This window comes from Lissotriton helveticus, chromosome 7 (genome assembly GCF_964261635.1).
Source record: "Lissotriton helveticus chromosome 7, aLisHel1.1, whole genome shotgun sequence".
NCBI lineage: Eukaryota > Metazoa > Chordata > Amphibia > Caudata > Salamandridae > Lissotriton > Lissotriton helveticus.
This window is the reverse complement of record NC_136068.1, coordinates 139,827,014-139,850,190: the sequence shown is the minus strand read 5'-3', so window position 1 is coordinate 139,850,190 and position 23,177 is coordinate 139,827,014. Positions and strand designations below refer to the sequence as shown.

General features: G+C 47.6%; 1 protein-coding gene and 1 long non-coding RNA gene across 2 annotated transcripts in view; both read right to left on the bottom strand.

The window, feature by feature from the left end:
- Window positions 1-1,210: 1,210 nt before the first annotated feature.
- On the bottom strand, window positions 1,211-8,953 carry LOC144768250 (uncharacterized). The gene is made up of 2 exons (XR_013598504.1): window positions 5,809-8,953; window positions 1,211-1,435 (listed from the first exon to the last, which is right to left on the bottom strand). It is a non-coding gene; the product is annotated as an uncharacterized LOC144768250 (long non-coding RNA).
- A 1,473-nt stretch (window positions 8,954-10,426) lies between these two features.
- XKR7 (XK related 7) overlaps window positions 10,427-23,177 on the bottom strand; it is a 110,051-nt gene continuing 97,300 nt past the window's right edge. Inside the window, exon 3 of the mRNA XM_078650445.1 lies at window positions 10,427-12,176. Within this exon, the coding sequence (XP_078506571.1) occupies window positions 11,218-12,176 (959 nt within the window). The 3' untranslated portion in view covers window positions 10,427-11,217. The remainder of the gene's footprint in view (window positions 12,177-23,177) is intronic.

Below are 23,177 nucleotides of genomic sequence, written 5' to 3'. Positions count from 1 at the left end.
TTTGCGAGCGCAAGCGGTGCGAATCGCCGGCAAAAATGGCATTTGAGATGCATTAAGGGTTCATGCACTCAAAATTTAAGAATTCGCAAATAATTGTGAGTTCTCAAATTGCGCTTGCATTTAAGGAATCGCAATTTGCGATTCCTTAAATGCAATGCATGAACCATTCCTAGATTGCGAATTCGCAATCTGGGGCCGCTATTTACTGCGAAGTCAAACTACGTGGTAAATAGCTAAAACTTAGAAATATGCACTTTAGTGCATTTTTCTAAGTTGTATATTACACACACACATGTCCTTGGGACATGTGTGTGCGCAACACCAGTGAACATTACCATTTCAGGGGTGCAACAGGGTGTCCTTTGGACACCCTGGCACATACATGCCAACAGACCCGATTCAGGCGGGAGACTACCGATTTTCCAAGCCAAAAATGGCTTTATTTTAGCTGTCTCCCGCCTGAAATTGCATTTTCTATACGGAAGTCAATGGGGAATTTTCATTCTCCCGATTTTTTATTTTAAATCTCCCACTTCCTTGTCCTAAAATGTTGGCATGTATGCCCTGGCACCCTTGAAATTGCGGCAAATTTGCGATTAGCTAATTGCTAATCGCAAATAAGGAATGACTCCCCATTGAATGAATGGGAAAGCCATTCCTTATTTGCGATTAGCAATTAGCTAATCGCAAATTAGGAATCAGTAGGAATCGCAAATAACATTGCGATTCCTACATGCATCCCGTTTTGCGAGTCTTTAATAGCGAATCCTTAAAATTCGCTATTAAGGACTCGCAAAACATAACTTTGATGCATCTGGGGGTTAGTCACCAGTCGATATTTTATCTTCAATAGTCTGTCCTTGATGTTGTGTCCCATCCATATTGTGGTTTCGATATTCAAGATGGCGCACGCAGAAGTGCATACCGGAGTGAAGTTATAGCGCAGCCCTGGCTTGAACACAACACACAACTCGAATAAATGCTCACGTGCAGGTGCAAGATGCTTGTGGCTAAGCAGAGTAAGTGACTTTTTTTTATATTTTGAGCGCTCTTCATTCAGGGGGTGGCAGCAGGTTCTCTCAAAATGGCGGAACAGCCGTTGTGTGGGATTTCGGGTGGGCGATGAAAGAAAAAATGCAGTGAGGAGACAGACGAGAAAAACGAGGCCTGACAGATAAACACACACACTGGAAGCAGCCTGCAGCCGGGCTCTACTGAAATGAATTTTAATATTTTCATGTAGCAACAAAATTAAAAATATACAAAAAGTTTGTGGTATACAAAAAATGTCTTTTACAGAATGCCATTGGCTTGCCCTCCCCGATGCAGCCCTTTCCCTCGGATCAGCTCAGTTCAAAGGTGACATCCCCGGAAGCGGGTCCAGCGGCAACCGCATACAAAGATGGCGCTGGAAGCAGAGTCACAGACGGGAGGCCTAGAAAGATGAGACAGAGAGTGACAGGTGACGTTCTGATTGACAGCCAGGAAGCACTGGTAGCTGCGAGGGAAGAGACCTTCGCTATGGAGCAAGGTAGAAAGCGACTCAGAAAGAATGGACAGCCTGGGGCCATCTGCAAGGACAGAGAGAGGCCGTCAGTAGGCAGAGAAGTTGAGACAGTCGTGTGAGAGATAATGATCCTCTAGGACACGGGTGTCCAACACAGGTCCATGAGGGCCAGAACCATCCAACTTGTTCACGCCCCTGAGATGCATGCCCCCATTGTGAGGTCAGTGTATTTGATGACTCGACAACAAACAGGGTTTCCAGCCAAATCGGAAGGGAATAAATACATCAATGGTGCCTCAGCCTTCGCTCCCAATGGTGCCTCAGCCTTCGCTCCCACGCCCCTACCCCCTACCCCCCACCACCACATTTCACTAATCTCAGCAGCTATAAAATGGTGAATAATGAGGATGAAAACGGGTCTAAAAATGGAGAGATATGGATTTGGACACATCATTACAGATTCCAGCTGTAATTCCTCATTTCCCAGGGGACCCTCAGGAGCAAACCTTGCAGTCAGTAGTGAAAGGTGTGACTGCTTGCACTAAGGCGCACCATCCTGTATAACATGTCCACATCCAGCCACAGACCTGTCTGTCACTTCGCCCTGTGCACCCCTCTCACTCCTTCCTGCACCCCCGCCTGACACTGTTCTTCCAGGCTCGGCTTGCGCTTCGGCTCTTGGGGCCATATGTATCAAGGCCAAATGGGTTCGCAAACGCCGAAATTCACAGAATTTCGGCGTTTGCGAACTCATTTTCGCAAACTGGTATGTATGAAAGAATTTGGGTGCAAAATAAGGAATTGCAAAATTTGCGATTCCTTATTTTGCGATTGCATTTAAGGAATCACAAATTTTGCAATTCCTTAAATGCAATGTATTAAGCAAAAAAAATCCAAAATGCCCTTAAGGAATCGCAAATTACCACCAACTTCTAGTTGGTGGTAAGTTGCGATTTCCTTGAAAAATGCACATTTCAGCATTTTTAAAAGTGCCATGTGGCACACATACATGCCCTTAGGGCATGTATGTGCACCACATGTGCACCCATACTTACTTCAGGGGTGCAACAGGGTGTCCTTTGGACACCCCTGCACCCTTGCAATTATTCTCAATTTGCGATTAGCAAATTGCGAATTGCAAATTGAGAATAAATTCCCATTCCTTCCTATGGGCCAGGAGGCCCATAGAAATGAATGGGAAAGTATTCCTTAATAATTGCGAATTCGCAAATTGCGAATTCGCAATTAAGGAATATCAAAAAATCGCGAAAAAAATTGCGATTTTCTTGATACATACCAATTAGCGATTCTGAAATAGCGATTTCTTAAAAATCGCTATTACAGAATCACTAATTGGTATCTTGATACATATGGCCCTAAGAGACAAGCGGGAACCTTGGCTCGGCTCTGGCTCGACTCTTCCCATAAATTATCTGGCTTGTCCACTTCTAAGTGAGACAGCCAGACACAGAATAGCAGCAGTCAGAAGGGAGCGATTTAATTGACGAAAAGTGCGAGGCAGTCTGCACTCAGACAAGGGATTACCTCAGTCAGCGAAGGCAGAAAAGCAGCCAGGTGAGAAGTGCAAATAGACAGTCACAGAGGTGAAATCGTATGAGAAGGAAGCGTTCAGACCAGAGGAAGAAACAGTAAAGTGACTTGAGTCGGGCAAAGGAATAAGAGAAGGGAGAGAGATAGTCAGGAGACAGGGGCCACCAGAGAAGCAGGGGCGGCTCTAGGCTCATGGTGGCCCTGGGCAGGGAGCGTAGGTAGGGGGCCCCGGAAGAGGGGGTCCAGACGGGGCCCCGGATGAGGGAGGAGGGTCAGGGTGTTTGGAAGTGGAACAGAGCCGGAGGCCGCCAAATCCCTGCCAGGGGCCGCCACGCAAATATGTATCCATCCTCAGAGGATTATTATATTAAGGATATATATGCCACGCAAATATGTATCCATCCTCAGAGGATTATTATATTAACAATATATATTGACGTGGTGGCCCCTGGGGTTTGGTGGCCCTGTGCAGGTGCACAGCTTGCACATGCCTAAGGCCGCCCCTGAGAGAAGGTAGGATAGCTGTCAGAGTAGGAGAAGAAATAGACAGTCACGCCATGGAGGTGAAATAGTAAGAGAAGGAAGCGTTCAGACAAGAGAAAGTGAAGTGAATGAGTCGCACAAGGGAGCGCAGCAGTCGGGCAGGCAGACAGTGAGTCAGTGAAGTGAGACAGTCAGACATAGGACCGATGAAGCAGTCAGAGAAAGAGACAGCAAAGCCAATGATGTAGAGGACCGCAGCTGTCAGGGAAGGAAGAAAGACTGTCGGGGAGCTGAGTGAGGCATTGAGACGTAGGACTGACGAATCAGCGCAGAGAAACACAGCAAAGAGAGTGAGACAGACAAAAGTATCAGAAAAGGGAGAGGGACAGGTGGTTGAGTGAAGTTGCTAAAAAAGGAACGGAGACAGTCAGAGATGGCAGAAAAGCAGTGAGAGGAGGAAAAGAAACAGACAGAAGAGCAACAGGCAGGTAAGGAAGTGTGGAAGTTAGGAAGTAATAAAGCTCATATGCATTGATAGATGAAATCTGAGCTGGTCATTGCCACTTAGTAAATAAGTGAGGCTGCCCACAGCAAAAAGGGCGTTCAGTTTAACTTTCGAGCCTTGCCACTCTGAGATTACACCCCAGTGCATCGAGTGAGGACCCACATAATTATGCCACACAATTGCCACGATCTTTGAGGCTGATGAACTGGCTGGCGTGGGACACTATGCCGGTGACATCACCCATGTGGTAATAGCTCTATAAATACATAAATAAACAGTTTCTATCAAATAAATATACCCTCCCTAGAGAGGTGCAACCACTCCTTCACCCAGAAGAGGCGTGTGCCACAAGGCTCCGCTTCCTACAGAAAGTAAGAAAAGGGGAAGATATTCTGTCTGCACCTCTTCCCCTCTCATTTCGCTCCCCTCCATTAGTGAGTAGACCTGACTTTTTCCATTTCAAACCTCTCATCAGTGAACAGCACTGCTTTTCACAAGGTATGTGGTAACTTTCGGAAGTGCCTCTATTTGCTTTCTTCTTTGCGGTGCTGTCCCAGCAGTGACTACCTTTTCTCTGTTGCACCTCACCCAGCCTCTTCTCAATGTTGTACTGCTACCTTAACATCTCAAAGTTGCCTTCAGCCTCACAGGGCTATCCTACCAAGTCATCATTAACAACAGACCCAATCTCTTCTGGCTCCGGCCACTGTCTTCTCAGAAGACCAGCGCCATCCTACCGTCCCTACAGTGGTACTTGATTGAAATTCCTGAAGTGATGTCCTACATCCTTCTAGTCTCTTCTCATCAGTAGAGGCAGGTCGTCCACTCTCATCAGGACCATCCACCCTTCTTGGCAGTGCTGTGCTAGCCTATATATTCAGGAGTGCCTCCACCCAATCTACCCCTCTGATGTGGTCTGCTCCTCTATAGTATCGGCAGTGCCTATGCACAGCCGGTTCACAGCAGCGACGCCCTAACGCCCCAGCAATACCTCAGCCTAATCTGGTCCTAGCAGCACTTGAGTATAATCTTAGCAGCGCCTCCATTAACCATATTTTAGCACTGTTGGGCTTGTTTATCAATTCAGATGTGCCTACAACCCAACTTTTATCAGAAGGTCTGGGCTTCCCTAACATCCCACCACAGCCTCCAATTATTCTCCATTCAGCATCAGCATCCCTCCCTCTCTGCACTTCTGTGGTGCTGTAAAATCTAAGTGTTCCCTCTACACTCCACCAATTCACCAGTGTCCCATCATAATATAACATGTTTTTGTAAAATGTACATTGACCCCAAGAAGTATCTTGCTTCCAATAATAGATATTTATCGTCACACAGGCTAAAGGACTTCAGGTTATTGACCGGTGAAGACCCACCAGGCATCAAACCTATGACCATAGCATCAAACACACATCCCTGCAGTGGATGCGCTGGTCTTTTGAGCCACCAGACAGATGCTCTTCCAAAAAGTACTGTCCTGTTTTCTGTACCCCTCAATCCCTAGCTCCATAGACCTCCATCATGTTCGAAAGAAATTAAAGTCAGACACGGAAACTGTTTTCCTCTTACGGCACTGACAGTTTTCAGAATATATCTGATGTTCTCTCTTTGCTCAAGGACTGGGACACTAGTGTATGATTCCACATCTTGAAATGAATGAATGGCTGCAAGAGTTTAGCACCTGATGCCAACATTTGGTGGCATCTGAGCACCCCCAGTTTATGGATGTGAAACTAAGGCACAGGAGCATTGTTTGATTTACCTAATTCATCTTGTAGAGGCAGAAACCCAAGACTCACACCCGGTTCTTCAATCCACTCTTAGTTCCCGTCACTCTTCACTTCAATTCCTGCAATGAAAAGTTCTGAAAGTTGTATGGGTGGAATTGTTTGTCCTAGCTATTTCTTTGGGGGCACAAGACGGTCTCAGTGATGGCCTAGACCCAACTGTGAGATTTACTGATGTGATTGAAGCTCTGGCTGCTCTTCGTAATCTCTAAAAGTACACATTAAACATGCTAATACCTGAAGTGGTCAGTTGACCTTTCTGCCTGCCTGAAGGCACCCATTGAGCCTGCTGGGGGAACCTCTGGACCTCACAGGATCCCTGGAGATACAGTCAGCCTTACACATCCTATGGGGGTCCTAGAGTATCTTGTGTCCTTCTGGGGGCACTGGTTAACCCACCCACTCCACGAAGGCACCAGTGGACCTTACTAACTCACTGGAACTAGCAGCTGCCTCGCTCACTCCTGAATGGCCCAGTTAACCCCCTGACTAGTCCTGAAGCACACGTCAGCTTTGCTTATACTGGGAGGAACTGGCTGAATATATTGATCTTTTCTTTCTAGCTCCCTGTATGCCCAGTTTGACCAAGCTGACTTCTTGAGGACTCCATCTTCCTTCTTTTACTCAATGCAGGTACTAGTTGACAATGCCTACACTTCAGAAATCCATGTTATTCTTGTAAGCGAATTGAGGAACCATCACATAGCTCACCCCACAGAATCACTCCTTTACTGTTATTGACTCCCTAGAACCAAGTCAATCTTGCTCACCTTCAGGTGGCCCTATCGTATGCACTTCTGGAAACACTTGGTAACCTCATCGCCTTAGTGAACACATCATTGGCCCTTACTAACTCACTGAAACTACCATTTGGCCTTGCTTATTCCCTAGAGGGCCCAGATGATGCCATTTACTCCTAGAGGCAAAATGTAACCTTCCTTCCTTACTTACATGACAGGCACCCTTTGAACTTGTTGATTTTATGGAGTTAGTGGTTCTTCTTACACACTCTGTGTATGGCACTGGTTGACTGCAATCACTCACTAGAGACACTATATGGCCACATCGACTTCCTGGAGACTCAAGTGACCTTGTGTATTCACTAGAGCCACCCCTTTACTTTGACGACTCTCTACAGACATTGTTTAACTTTGACGGGTCCGTGGAAGCACTCGTTGACTATACAGATGCTCTGGAAGCACAATTTGGTCATTGCTCTCTCCCCAGATGCACCGTCTAACCTTGATGACTCTCTAGAGGCACCAGCTGACTATTCTTACTTCCTGGAGACACCAGTCCACCCTCCTCATTCTGTAGACATACTCGGTTACCTCCCTTATTCTTCGAATGCGCCACTTTACTGGCTTCTCAGAGGCTCGGCTTGACCTTGGTGATTGATTGGATGTAGCAATAGACTCCACTGTCCCCCTGGGGGCACACGTTGGCACTGCTGATTTCTTACAGAGACCAAATGGTCTAGAAACTTCATGGAGGCACCCATTCATCTTGCTTATTCTGTGGAGCTATTGTTTAGTCTTTTAGATTCTCTGCAGGCACCGCACTGACCAGCCAAGCTGGAAGCAACTGTTGACTTCAACTTTTGGCATGGAAACCACAGCTGACTTGGTTGACTCTTTGCAGGTGCCAACTTGTATCAATGATTTACCTGAAGAGCTAACTGGTCTTAAAGGTATATAGATGATGCCATCCAGTTTCAGAGACTACAAAGAAACTCCACACATTATCCACCTTGAGATTCTTAACCAAAGTAGGGGTATGTCAAGAACAAGAATGGCTTAAATGAGAAAGAGCTGAAAAACTTCAACTAAATACATAAAAAAAGAATATCCCACTACCTTCAGAACATGAAGGACACAACTCTAGCACCCCAATAAACAACGAATGGCATAAGCCCAGCCCTTCATCAAGAGCTGGTGCTTTTAAGACTTGGACCTGCCAGTGTCCTAACGGGAGACAGGTGTACATTACCAATGCACGAGCCAGGCTAGCACTATCACTCACCAAACTCGGAAAGTAGATTTGTGTTAGTGGCTTTGACTGGAAATAGCGATATATGACACAATTGCATTTAGTCTACACTTTAAAAAGTGTAGTTTGTAATAAAACTTGGCACCACACAGGTCTCACGTTCTTTTTAATTGAGTACAGTAATACGGGGTAGACTTGTTTCATTACCTGGCTCTTGCTTGGGATACCAGAAGTTAGACTGGCGGACCTCAGTTTCAGTTCCTTAGTTAAAAAAGGATACTAACTACTGAATCTGTATCTACCACTGTTCAGCAATGAGATTTCTGGTGCACTGTTAGCACTAAGACTGGGATCTTTCAGTGCCCCATAAGGTGAAAGATACCGGCATATGGCCTCCTGGTACCTGGCACAGTTGTATACTTGTTGGATAGGTATTTCAGCTTTGTGTCGACATTGGTTGTAGTCCTAGCCTTTAGCTAGAAACTGGTGAATTCCAGCTTTCCGATTTGAACCATATTGGACTTGTCAGCATTAGAATGTAGAACATTGGCGTGCAAGCCATCACAGTATCATGAAAGGAGTTTCCAAAGTAATATTTGGAAACATTACATGATCTGGAATCTAAGAAAAACATTTGCTCTACAACTCCTCAGACAGAAATCAAGTGAAATGAGAGCAACTTTAAAAGACACAGCAAGAAACATTCGAGAATCCATAAATCAGGGATCCAGTGACACCACCAGAGCTCCAACCCCAACGACAGGGACATTCTGACATAACTCAATTGGAAATCCAGAGACACCATGGCACACCCAATCTCAGATATGACATTTGTGAACATCTAAATCAACAAAGTGGTGATATATTCTCTTTGATCATGGTTTCAGGAAGACCAGGGTTTCTCGTTGAGGTGCGCCAGTTACATTACAGGGTTCAGGCCATGTTTTAGATGATAATTCATTTATATCAAAGAGTTTTAGTAGTAAAGTTGTAGAGTCAATGACAAGACCGGGGGCTAACGGATTATGCATTGGTAAAGTTATAGAGTCATTGCCGTTAAATTGCACTGTCCAAGCGAGGAACTGTAAAGCCTTGTCTTCAACTCTACCAATGGCAATAGCACATATTGCTGCAGCATGGAGTTTGTTTACGGTATGTCAGCCACCTCTGCCATAGGTTTGCTGCCACTGCAGAGCCACTCAGATTCCATGCATGCTGAATAGTCCGTCTCTGAGCTGGAGGGCCAGTCACCTGTGACAAGGCACACAAGATTGCTCTTAGTAAGGATTTGGGAGAGGTGTGGCGCAGCGGCCAGAGCAGATGACTCTGGAGCACAGGGCTCATGGTCCGATCCCTGGCGCCGGCGGCAGCTCAGCATCATGTAACTCAGGGCAATAGCTCACTTAATCTCCCCAACTGCACCCAGCACCTGAAACCCTTATTGGGGCGATAAGTTTGTGCTTTACAAATAGGAATTATTATTATTATTATTAGTCAGGGACTCATATTGACCCATTCTGATTCTGCTCTCATTTCCATATCTTCAGACCCAGACATTTTTCAGCAACGTCTAAGTCTCAGTTTATTTAGGTGTCTATGGTAGCCCACCATGACCTCATCAGGGCAGACTTTTCACCTCAAATCAACAAGAATAACGCTGAAAAAGCTCCCTTCTCTTCCTCTCGGATTGGAACCATTTCCTAAACATTTGCATCATTATAGCTATTTGGGATAAACCAGCTATAAAGGCAATGGGCACATGACTGGCAAAGCTGTCATCCACTCATGAGCTGAGGTGCCCTCTAAGCTAAATGGAAAAGACATATACATTTGTTGGTGTGTAAAATCCTCCTGAGACCATAACTCTGTTTGTCTGAGGTGCAGCATCGACGGTCCCACCTTCTTGATGAAAGCCTTAACTGGTGTTATGGTCACAACTTTCTCCTGAACCCAGGGTACTTGGCATAATGCATGTCCCTTTGTCGGCTCAAAGTAGACAGTTCTCCTGTTTGAATCATGTGGGCATAGTTAAACTGGACAGATAATTTGCTTTTTGCATTACCACAAAACTAGTGTTGTTGCTCAATAAATATGTTCTTTTCCCTTTGGCATTCCAAGCCTATCCGTAGTGTGTATGGAAACGATGTCGGGATTGACTAGCGAGGTAGAGTTCCGGAACAGGTTTGTTGCCACTGTGGCACCCCCTGCTCGCTGCGATTGGCACTGCTCTGCCCTAGCAATGGGAGAAAGATAGCTTTCCTCTGGAGGGTGGTCATGTCAACTTGTTAGGTTAAAGGCAAAAAGTAGCATTCCTTCCTTGACGGGACAGGCAACTATGTATTCTGCCTGTTGGTGGTGGAAGTTCTGCATGGTAAAGGAGGGAGTAACACCCTTACTTTTTGAGGAGGCAAAGATTGTCACCTCTGTGACAGAACATTATAGATTTCCCCTGAGAGGCAGAGCATGGTACCCTTGAAGGGGGAGACTGAGTGGTGCTTCTCTAAGGTAGAGGCTCAGAGTGCCATCTCTTGCTGATGGATGCTGATCAGTACCATTTTCTGGTTCAGTTTCAGATTCATACCTCTTTCTGGACACTGGTAGGTCATGAGTATCTCAGCCTTATGGAGATGGTTGTCAAGGTACATCTACATGCTTGATGTTAGAAGTAGCACCATTACAATGGGTAGATTACCTGGCCAGGCTGAAGGCCAGCATCCTATCACTGTGGACCTAATGCCGCTCCGGGCGGATAATGGGAAAGCACCATAGTGTGTTGGCAGATTATTCTTTCTGTAGCCTGTGACTCTGGTGCCAGGCATTTAGGCAACACTGCTTGCATATCTTAACAATACATCATCATGCCCTTGTTGGTGGAACCTGGTAATAATAACTGGCCTCTCCTAGATGGGTGCTGTATGTCCTGCCAGCTCTGCTTATGCTAACCATCCCCACACAGGGTCAATGCTGTCCTGATATTAGTATAGAAGAGATCTCTGTCCTCCTTCTGGGCCCTCTTGACACAGAGTTGGTTCAAAGCATGAACGCCTACAATGCAAGCCCTCTGAATGAGCACACCATGAGCACCACATGCTCTCCAGGTCTCCTTTTTTTCTCCAATTAAATTACTTGTACCTAAATTCAGAACCCTTCACATATCTCCTCACCTCTAACCCCATCTTCCCTGGTTCACTTATTACAAACAAAGGACAAAACGTGGTGAAATGCAAAGGAGATAACGTGACAGTCCCTCTGAGCAAGGGCGCAGTGGTCAAGAGGAGGTTGCACCACAACCCTGGCAAGCAACGACCAACTGCACTTGGACAAGGAGTCAGGAGTAGTGGCCCCTCAGGCTTCTCTGAAGCAGAGAATTGTGTCAGCAATAGCACTCTTGTGGCCTACACGGTGGTCTCGTACTCCATCACCTCCTGAGCCTCACCCACACTGCGATATTGCAGACGTGGCGTGGCTGGAGAGGAGTATTCCAGTGCTAAAATGGTTTTACGGAGGCGCCGGTCTATAAAATGTGCGTCCCATGCAGGGTACTTCTTCCGTGGCAAGTCTATCCGGATGACAGGCCCTTCTGTCCGTAGAGTGCGGGCCACAGGTGTGGGTGGGAGGCTAGGCCGCACTTGGAAGACAGGTATGCAGCTGTCCCTGTCTCCTGCTATGCCTTCCCGCTCAGCGCCTGTAGTCCGAGGCAGAGACCTTGGTGGGCTGGTAACCACCTCCCCAGGAGTCCCTGGACAGACCTCTTGCACCTCCTGGAAGACTGAGCCTTGAGTCTGGTTTCCAAACATAGGCCCATTGGGGTGCAGTAGGCAGTAGTAGATGCACATGAAGAAGACTCCCAGGGCAAAGCTGCAGGTCACTACACAGACTATAAGGAGTGCACTGTAGTCTGAGATACTGTTGTGGTGAATCTCACGGTATTGGAACCAGAGTAGGGTGAGTGCCGCATTCTCAGAAAGCACAATGAGGTAATAGGTGGTCATGCGGCAGCGCGTGGGACCCTCCTTGACGTTGAACCAGCAGAAGATGTAAATGATGCCCACCACCATGTTGTAGATGATCTCCTCCCACTTGGACATGCAGAAGTCTGTCTCGTCACGGATGATCCAGAAGGTCATGAAGAACCAGTGGGCGACAATGAAGATGCCAAAGTAGAGCTGGAACACAGAGGCGAAGAGGGAGAAGGCGATGGCACGTGCAGCGATGGTGAAGAGGTGCCAGAGAATCTGCACAAGCACCCCCGTGTAGGACATCGGCATCTTGTCATCTCGTGAGTCGCGAAGCACTTTCTGGTAGGAGCCAATCATCCAGGCCAGCGAGACCAGTGAAGCCGAGGCTGACAGACCTGCAATGAGAGAAAATTAAAGAAAGTGTCAACTGAGATCCACAAGGACAAAGAATAAAGGGTATTGTGAGGTAGGACTCAGGATAATAAAGCAAAAAAAAAGCATAAAACATACTTCCGGCAAAACTAGTACCCCAGTAACCTGGCCCATAAAAAAATAATCAGTTGTTATAGAATTTTGTATTCTATCCCACGAGCTCCATATAAACACCCAGAAGCGGCCCGTGGTGGGAGTGCTGCCAGGCAATGATGTGGGGCGGGGGAGGGGCAGGGTGGGGGGTGGTAAACTCCAGAATATGACCGCACAGAGGTAAGTACACAAACAAATACATTAAATGAATTTCGTTGTTCGCGCTGCATCGCCAAATGCAATGCAGCGTGCGTAACAAAATTCTTTTTATTGATTTGTTTGTGTGCTTACCTCTGTGCGGCTGTATTCCAGAGTTTAATACCCACGCCCTGCCCCTGCATGGATGGGTCAGAGAGACCACTATCTTTACGAAACACAAAGGTCCTCATTTACAACAAAATGATGCAGCGCGGTGCCGCAAGCCATTTTGCTGCGCCGTGGCTGCATCATTTTAAAAGGACAGGGATGTGTCGTATTTACCACAATACAAATCATCCCTGTGCTTTCCCCTGTGCTGGTGCACAATTGGCTGCCATGCACCAATGCAAGCACCCTTTCACCATGGTGAAAGGGTGCTTGCATTGCGGGGATGATTGTTGTTGTGCAGGAAGGGACACCTTCCTGCACAAAAACAATCATTGATGGCGTTTTCCTCTTTCTATGGTCATAGAAAGAGGAAAAATGAGGCGAAAAAAAAGTATTTCTTCTCTTTGCCCCTCCTTATGCCTCTCCTGGGAGGCCTAGGATTCTGATGCATTCCCAGGTTTACAAAACAATGTAAATCTAGGAATGCAGCAGAATCCATGGGTTTTGCGTTGGAACACCCAAAGCAACACACCCTTTCATGCAAAGTGATGTGTGAAAAGGGGCTGTGTTAACAAGGCCATGAAAGCCGCGCATGGTAGCTTTGTGAGGCCTTGTAAATATGGTGCAGCACTCTGCATAAACAAGAAATATTATATTGAAATTCAGAGTAATTAAATTGTATTTGTTAGTTATCATGACTTAACTACACATACCCAAGTTTTATATCTAACTTCCCAAAATATATGCATTTTCTCCAATGCTTGTGGGACTGGAGTTAAACTGATTAATCTAATCTCCTCTTCCCCCAAACAGACGTACTTTCCCAATGTTTGTGGAAGTGGAGTTAAAATAGTAAATAGGTCCCCACCGCCCCCAGATATATATATACTATCTCCAATGTTTGTGAAACTGGAGAAAAAATAGTAAATCACCCTGCACCCCCAATTATATGCACCCTCCCCAGTGTTAATGGGGCTTGAGTCTTTTTAATATGCCCTCTGTAACCCAAATATAAGCACTTTCCCCAATGTTTGAGAGATGGAGTTGAATAGTAAATCTTTTCTCATCAAAATATATGCAGTTTCTCCAATGTTTCTTGGAGTTGATATAGAATATTTTTGTTTTTTTGTTTTTAGGTTGGGCTTATTCTTTTAAAAAATTTTTTTTTATTGCAGATACACAAAAATTCCAGCATTCAAACAGTACTCCAGCTAGTCATCATTGCAGTACATAATAAAAGCAATAAAGTCTCACACTGCCGTTTGGCCCACACCCGAAGGTCGGGCGGCGAATAACGTCATTGCGCTGGAAATACAAACTCAAAAAGCAATCGTATGCACCTAAGAACCATGTAGAGCATCTGCTTTTACTTTTTGTTTTTTAATCCCTCCCACCCCCCCAACATTTCAGTGCAGCAAGAACTAGACAAGATAGTCGAGAATCAGCAGTATAAACACTCCCACGTCCCTCCCTACCCATCTCGCAGCCAAAAACAGTCCATCACAGTGTCACACATTTCCGAAGGAGCCCCCCCTGACACATAATCGAGTAAATTTAACACTTCCCATCCGACGTACCTCTATCAGCATTCCAACAGTGGAAAGGCCAGGTCCTAGAGTTCCGGGCCTTCACAATCCCCCATCCAACCCATGGTAGGGCCGCCATTTGGTCCACACCTTTCTAAATTTTTTCAGGCACCCCCTTGCTTTATACGTCACTCTCTCGGCTGCCATGTACATGTCCAACCCTCTTCTTCACTCCTCCAATCCCGGCGGTTCCGGTGACCCCCAATATCTTGCAATATCCCTTTTAGCCACTACTAGTGCCAGTACTAAGAGAATGAGGAGTGGGTGCGGCAGATCTACCTCGTTGGTCATGCCCAGCAGTGCCAGCTTGGGTTCACACTGGAGCGGGATCTCCAGAACCTCTCCTAGTTCTGTAAAGATATGCGTCCAGTACGTCTGGATCTTGTCGCATGTCCATATAGTGTTAAAAAAATCCCCATCCTGCTGGCAGCCCCGAAGGCAGTGTGCGTCTTCTACTTTCCCCATTCTATGAAGTCTCATCCTGTCATAGTAGGTTCTATGGAGGACGTTGAATTGAATGAGGCGTAGTCTGGATTTAATTGCCACTTCCCGGGGGTGCATTAGCACTACCTCCCAGTCTAGGTCCTCCATGTCTCCCAGCTCCCCTTCCCATGTGCGTCGAAGCTTCACCAAGTCGCCTAACATATTGTTGGTTAGGGTTTTGTTTGTGAGGGAAACCGCCTTCCCCGGGATCTGCTCCTGAAGGAGCCGTCCTTCCAAAGGCGCATATTCAGGGATATCAGTGAGTGGGACTTTCTGTGCTCGCCAAGCATGTCGTAGCTGGGTGTATTTGAAAAGTTGGGAATGGTGAAGCCCGAATTCTGTCCTGAGGGCTTGAAAAGATTTCAGCTCTCCTTTGGCGACCACATCCCCTATTGTGGAAATGCCGATGTCGTCCCATCCCCGGAAGCCACGTAGCTTGTGGAGTTCTGTCAGCCACTGGCAATGCCACAGCGGCGTCTGCCGAGTAGGCTTCTTTTCCCATCCCATGCGCCTCGTGGCCCTGGTCCACGCATTGAGCGTGAGGGTAGTGGCTGGAAGTAGCGGCGCCCATCTAGAGCCTCCGTATATGTAGTACAGTAGGTTTCTTGACGACAATTTCAGCCTTTCCAGGGCATAGGTTGGGTGATCCGCCGGGGCATGTAGTCATTCATTAATCGGTGCCATGTGTTCCGCCCAATAGTAAGCCTCCAAATTAGGGAGTGAAATCCCCCCACTATATTGATGCCTTTGGAGTGTGGTCAGAGCCACCCTAGGTTGCTTACCCAACCACAGGAAGGTTCTCAGATCAGAGTGAATTTTGGTAAGTACCGAGGCCGGAAGTGGGTAATATTCATTTTGAAGTGCGTAAAGAAATTTTGGTAGAATGATCATCTTGTACATCGCTGCTCGACCTAGGAGTGTGAGTGGGAGCTGCCTCCAGCGGTCCATGTCTGCCACCGAGCTCAAGATAATCCGTTCCAGATTCTTTCGGAACTATAGAGTCTTGTCTAATGTGATGTATATCCCGAGGTACTGAAAGCCTCAGTGGTCGTCAATAGTTGTTCAGGCAACCCAACCCACCAGCCCCCTCCCCCCGGGTCATAGAGAACAGATTTGTGCCAGTTAATGGTGTGTCCCGCCCATCTACCATAATGCCCTAGCTCTTGGAATAGTTCCGGTACCGTAGTCTCAGGTTTCGTAATATATAGAAGGACATCGTCTGCATAGAGTGAGATCTTCTCTTGTACGGGGTCCGTGTCGGTCCTTTTAAAACCTGAGATGCCCTCATTCTGACGTATCCTGGCTGCCAGGACCTCAATAGTGAGTGTGAAGAGGAGGGGTGACAGGGGACAACCCTGACGGGTCTCCGGCTGGATCGGGAATTCACGGGACAGCCTTCCATTGACCCGTACCCTAGCACTCGGGGTAGTGTAAAAGAGCTGGATCCACCTCTGGAAGTTAGGACCAAATCCAAATTTGTGGAGCACAGCATTAAGAAAAGGCCAATGAACCGCATCAAAGGCCTTTTCGGCGTCAAGGGAGAGAAACCAGTGCGGCTCGCCCCGACCCCTCACTTCCTGCAGCTAATTGTGGGTTCGTCGAAGATTCAGTTTGGTGGCCCTGTCCGGTAAAAAACCCGATTGGTCTAGGTGTATAAGGTTCGGGATAACTGTCCTCAGGCGTCGCGCCAGGATGGTCGCCAAAAGTTTAACCTCCATATTAGGGAGGGAGATGGGGCGATAGGATGCACAGTCCTCCTTTGGTTTACCCTCTTTGTTTATCGGGACAATCATGGCCACGGAGAGGTCTGGGGGGAGCCTTCATGCCTGGTAAGCCCCGGTGAAGAGCCCCTTAAGATGTCGTCCCAAAAGGTCCGCCGTACGTTTAAAAAACTCGGCCGGAAAACCATTCGGCCCCGGAGTTTTCCCCGGTCTTAGTTTGGCTATAGCTTCTGATATGTCGTCAGCTGTAATAGCAGCCTCCAAGACCCGGAGTGCCTCAGGAGACAATGTGGGCAGGTCCGTCCGTGCCATGTAATGGCCAGCCTCCTCGCATGTTCCTAAATCCCTAGCTGCGTAGAAAAGCTTGTAGTGTGAGGCGAATGTGTCGGCAATTGCCGCATCAGAGGTAACGAGCACCCCATTCGTGTTCCTTATGGCCTCGACCCATCTAGCCGCCTGCTCCTTTCGACTGAGCCGCGCTAGGAGTTTGCCCGACTTATCCCCCACATCGTATAGACGATGAAGGGTGGCAAGGGATTGGGTCTTCGCCTCATTAGTGACCTATAGCTATTAGCTCTCTATATTGTCTTTGGGTATCTAGTAATCTCCTAAGGGTCCCAGTATCTTTCCGGCACTGGTAGTCCCTTTCCAATGCTAGGATGGTCTGTTCCATGGCTGTGACCTCGGCTTGGAGCTTACGGCGTTCATCCCCCCTTCTACTCTGCAGTCTGTCCCGCAGGACCGGCTTCATGGCTTCCCAGAAGGTGACCGTCGATTCCACTGTTCCCTCGTTTTCTGCCACATAGACCTTGATGTCCGCCCTTAGACCGCGCAGAATAGCTGCGTTTTGAAGGTCTCAGGCCGCAAGGCGCCAGGAGGTTCCCAAAGAGCCCCGGATGTGACCCGTCTGCACCCATAATGGCGAATGGTCCGATATCCCTCTGGCCTTATATTCCGCAATATCGTCCACCTTCAAATACTGTCTGGACATGAATACATAGTCTAACCTCGAGAATACCTTGTGGGCCCCTGAGTAGTAGGAGTAAGCACACTGGGTAGGGTGAAGCCACCTCCAAATGTCTGTGGGACCTAAAGTAGCTATCTGACGGGCCAAGGCGGTCCGGGTCCCTCTACCGACCTCCCCTGAACGGTCCAGTCCTATATCCATCACATCATTAAAATCACCTCCCATGACTTGGATAGTGTCAGCCGTGTCGAGGAGAATGCTAGCAAGAGCCTTGAGTGTATGTGCCTGCAGCTTAGGCGGTGCATAAACCGAAAGTATTGTGTATGTACGTCTATTCCATGTCCCTTGAACTCCAGCGTACGTCCCCAATGGGTCTATCGAGGTGCGTGAGATGGAAAATGGGGAAGATTTGTTGATAATGACCGCTACCCCCTGGAATCGGACGTGTAGCCCGCATGCGCCAGTACTTTGAAACGTCCTCTGGCTATGAAGGCGCAGTGTGTGCCCTTAAGAAGGGTTTCCTGGAGTAAGGTAATATCTGGATCTAATCTTTTAAGGTAGGAGTTCACTAGCCCTCTTTTGACTTTGGAGCCCAATCCGTTCACGTTCCATGTCAGGATACTAACTCCCCTGTTGCCCGCTTGTGGTGTCATCAGGGCACTAGCCATTCGCGGATGGGATATGTCAGAGAGGCTGTGCTCCGTTGTGGGATAGTGGTGTAGAACATCAAAGTGTGCAACTGCTTCTTCCCTACTGCTACCCCCACCCCTCAACTCCCCCCTCCCCGACCCCCACCCGAATGAACGTGAGACCCACCTTTCGCCCCACCCCACCTCCCTCCCCTTCCAGTCCCATCCCATCACAAGACAGAACTGTCCGTAGGAGAAGGCCTGTCGCCCTCCCACACATCCCTCCCTTTAAGCTCTCCTAGCTCCCCCCTCCACTACTGGGCAAGGAGAGTGGTCAGAAACAAAAACTTATACAAACAATGAACGTAATTAACAAAAAGGGCGTGTCAACTTGCGTGCTTCCCATCACCGAGCTGCATACTCAATAGCCCAATCCACCATTGTTCATGATCTGGAGTCCTGAGTCTCTGATTCGGGCGCGCTGTGCTGTCCAGACATGTCCTGCTCCAACACTCGGATCGCATCGACCAGCGGATAGACAGATTGTCCCTCCTCCCCCCTTCCTCCCCTCCAGAAGTGCGGCTCTCAAGTTCCTCCTCGTCGTCTCCCTCTGAACGAGCCGTGGTTCGTAGACAGGTAAATCTCGAGCCCGCCTCTGCAGCTCCTCTCGGGGAGGCCGATCGTCCTTTCCGCGTGTTTCCCGAACCCTGGCCCCGATAAGGTGTCGCCGGAATTTGTCTCTTCGACCTCCTGGACTTCATCCTCTGTGCCTTCGGTAGTTCCCACTGGGGTCCATTCCGCAATTGCCTGTCCAACATTTCCCGCCCGACGGTCTCTCTGCTGTTGAGAATTGGGCGTTCCTCCAGCCACTGCCAGGCATCCTCCGGATGGGTGAAAAAGTGACTGTTCCTTGTAGAGCACCTTGAGTTTCGCCGGAACGAGGAGCATGTAGGAGATCTGTAAGTCTCTAAGTTTCGCCTTCATGGCATCAAAGGAGCGGCATTATTTTTGCACCTCCTGACTGTAGTCCGGAAAGATCATGATGTGCGCGTTTTCTAGACGGATCTCATCCAGTTTCCTCGCCTCTCGCAGGATCAGGTCCCTGTCCGCGAAGTTAAGAAAACGCGCAATGTTTGCGGTCTCGCTCCCTCCGGCGGCTTTGCCAGGAGGGCCCTGTGGGCTCTCTCAATAATGAAGCAAGGCGAAAATGATACCGCTGGGAAGGTTTCCATCAGCCAGGAGTGGAGGAAGGACACCATATCTGCCTTCTCAATCCCTTCCCTAAATCCAACAAAGCGCAGGTTGTTGCGTCGCGCTCTGATTTCGGCGTCATCAACCTACCACAGTAGTTGGCGATGGGATGCCTTGAGCTCCGCCATGTCTTTTCTCAGGGTAGAGATCGAACCCTCAGCTTCGCCCATCCGCGTCTCAGCAGAAGTCACCCTGTCGGATAAGTTTCGGAAGTCTTGCCTCAGCAGTGTTACTTCAGAGCCCACCTCGCCTATCTTGACCTCTAGGGCCGCTCGGGACTCCTGGATATCGGCCCGTGAAGCCTGGATGGCCCCCATCAGCAGTTCGGTGTCAGAGCGCACACCTGACGCGGTCGGGAGAGTCTCCGCCATCTGTCTCGGCGCAGCAAAATTGTCCATGGGCCCTTGTTTAGGCGCTTTGGGTAGTGGGTCCCTCTTCCCCATGGTTTGCAAGGCTGCTGCGTCAGGCACGCAGGGCAAGCAGTGTTACACCCGACCTCACGGGCACTAGTCGCGGCCTGATGGATGGGCCTTCGTATCTGTACCTCTCCCGGTGCGCTGGGGGTCAAAGAGCCTAACACTGCCATTCTCGTGGGCCACTGTCGTCTCCTTCTCGCACTCTGCGGTAATCGGGTCGCTGGTGAGTGGTGCCAGGTAGGTCCTTCAGGCCAACTTCCTCCGATGGTCGCCTCCCAGGGTTGCTCACCAAGCCCCGAGCCCCTGTCGCCACCTGAGACAGACCCTCTTTCGTGGGAAGCCGGGATGGGGGCGCAGGAATAAAAATCCTCTACTGTCCGGGTTACATTCAGTGACCAGGGCCTCCCTCAGACGGTCCGGGGATGAGTTATGTTATGTAAAAGTATTTGTATAGCGCAGCTTCCACCAAACGGTTTCTTGGTGCTGTGGGCGTGTGGGGACAGATCGGAGGGGAGCTTAATTATGAGCCTTGCAGAACAGATGGGTTTTCAGAAGGGACCTAAAGTGGGGGTAGGAAGCAGTGAGTCTGAATTCTAAAGGGAGTGCATTCCAGAAGGAGGGGGCCAAGAAGGAAAAACTAAGCCCACCATGTTTCTTGCGCCTAAAAACAGGGACATTTAGTAAGGCATGATGAGAAGAACGAAGATTACGGGGAGGGGCATAGTGATGAAGAAGAGAAGAAATGAAAAGAGGACCAAGACCAGCTAGTAGTAGGTGGAAGGTGTGCAGAGCAATCCCCGAGGCGACTCCTGCTGTGTCTGTGGTCGTTAGGCAGTAGGGCCGTCTGAGCTCTCCGCCGGGTGGTTTGCTGTGCGCCGTTATCTGGCTACAGGGCGTCGGGGTCACCGTAGGGTCCGATGCTGGGTAGTGGGCGTCCCTATCTGCGGTTGGCGGTACCGGCCGCCATCTTGGTGTAACTGCAGGCCCGATGCAGGCCCACGATGGTTCCTCAGGGGCTCCCTCTCAGACCCCACCCCTGGTAAGGCCGTCGCCTCTTGCCTCTCTGCCTCTCACCTCACGGGCCCCCAGGGCGATGGCTCGACGATCCCTCGGCACCCCTCATCACATCGCGGGTGTTCCCGCCGCCATCTTAGTTAAGGGATGATCGTCTCCGGAGCTTCTAGCCCCGCAGGTCGGGGGTGCCCTGGCCTGGCGAATCGCCACACAAAGAGTACTGCCCTCTGACCCCACTGCAGGGGCCGGTCGCCGGATCCGAGGGCCGGGTTTCAGCTCCTCTGCCGATGCTCGAGCGCCGCAGCCGCCATCTTGCCTCCGGCCGGGCGCGCAGAGCGGTAACAAAAAGTCAGCATATTAGGCGTTTCAGCCAGGTACACCGCTTGTTGCTCGCCTCTGCTGGGTCCCGCTGTGCCCCCGCTTCGTCCCTGCTAGTTTGGTGGCATTTTGGGTATCAAGGATGACGGATTTTGAAGCAGCTCGCCGGGAGCTCTGGAGCCACACGTCTTAGCTCGCCATGGTGTTGGCCACGCCCCCCTGATATAGAATATTTAATCTTACTTCCTACATATATTAACAGTCCCAATGTTTGTTTGAGTGGATTTACAATATTAACTAAGACCCCTACTCGCCCAAACGTATGTACTTTTCCAACTATTTGTGGGACTAGAGTTAGAACAGCAAAGCTATTTCCAATTCAGACAACCCTCAGCAATATGCACTCCCAAATGTTTGATAAGATTAGAGTAATAATATTTAATCACCCCAAAAATATATGTACTTCCCTCAATGTGACTGGGACTGGAGTTAAAACAGTAACCATGAAATACCAATTATGTGCTCTTTCGCCGGTGTCTTTGGGACTGCAGTTAGAATATTTATTTATACCACGTCAAATATAAGCGCTTTCAACAATCTTTATGGGACTTGAGTTAGATTAATAAGTACATCCCCTAAATATATGCACTTTCCCAAATGCTCATGGCACTGGAGTTAGAATATTAAATGTGACCTCCTCAAACATATGCACTTTCCTCAGTGTTAATTTATTTGGAGTTAGAATGCCAAATGCCATCTCACTTCAAATTGTATATATTATTTGCGTTGGTAGGAGTGTAATTATCATATCAGATTTTTTATGTTTTAACTTTTTTTGTACTTTTAATTTTCAATTTTATAGTGTTAATGTTATTTTTTTTAGATGTAAGAAAAGTTTTGACATACAGCAATTTATTATTTTACAATAGTAGAATAAATATTCGAGTATAGGTTTTGAGATTTGTGTTCACATTTAAATTATGTCTATTGACAATTAAGTATTTCCATATTGTTGGGAATAAATTAAATGATTAAATATTTTTTGTACAATTTAAAATAGTGTACATTAATTTATAAAAACATTTCTTATTATTTATGCTGTTAGGCCAAACATACTTGTTACAAAATTCATCAGATTTCTTTATAATGTATATTTTGTCAACTATTTTTTTAAATATAAACTGTTTATAGCACTTTTAATTATTTATTCAAATTACAAATGTAGTCGTATTTTTCGGTAGAATATTTTAGATATATTTTTAAATAATTACAATATTTTATTCAGTTTAAATACTATTACTTAAAAATAAATATATGTTTCATAATTATAGCGATACTTTGGAACACTATTTTTTTTGTAGATTTTTGTTATGTATAACGTTCATTTTAAATTAGCATATAGTTATAAATGATATATTGGTAGTAAATATTTTCAAATGTACTACATTTTTTACTCTCACATTTTTACAGTAGACTTTTTTGTCAACTATATTATAGGTATAGAATGTCCATAACTTGGATGCAGTTATTTTAACCTTGCTACATTTGTTTGGTTACATAATTTTGTGGTCGATATTTGGGATGACAACCTTGTTTAGTAGGAGCAGACCAGAAGATAACTCTAGATTTGCTGAGATTAATTGGCAGTAAAAGTGGAAGTCTGTTTAAGGAACGTTTATCCTTGGCACACTTCAGGCTTGGAAAGCGCATCAATAAAATCAAGTATTGACCCAGATAGTGTTGTGATGGATCCCTGTAAGCTTACCATAAGTTCTACAACCTACAGACTCTAAATGGCTAATTACAGAAGAGTCTGTTTGCCCCTACCAGAGATCCTATTGTACTGATCCCTATCAACCAGAGTTCTAACAGTCAACTACCTGATTTGTCTCTGAAACACTAGTGCTGTCTTGCCCGCTGCTTTTACTGTGGAGAAGTGTGGCTCAATGTTTAGAGCGGCAGACCCTGATGCAGAGGTCTAGCCCGGGACCAGGGTTCAATTCCCGCCTCGGCGGGTCTTGGGCTCAATTTCCACGGACCTGATAATTCTCGCCTTGGTGCCTATTCTAATCATGGGTCCCACTCTGCAACTCAGGGCAATAGCTTGCTTAATCTCCACAACGGCCCCAACAACGCTATGATGCCTGGCTTCACCTTGGGGGTGCCCAGGAGTGGACACT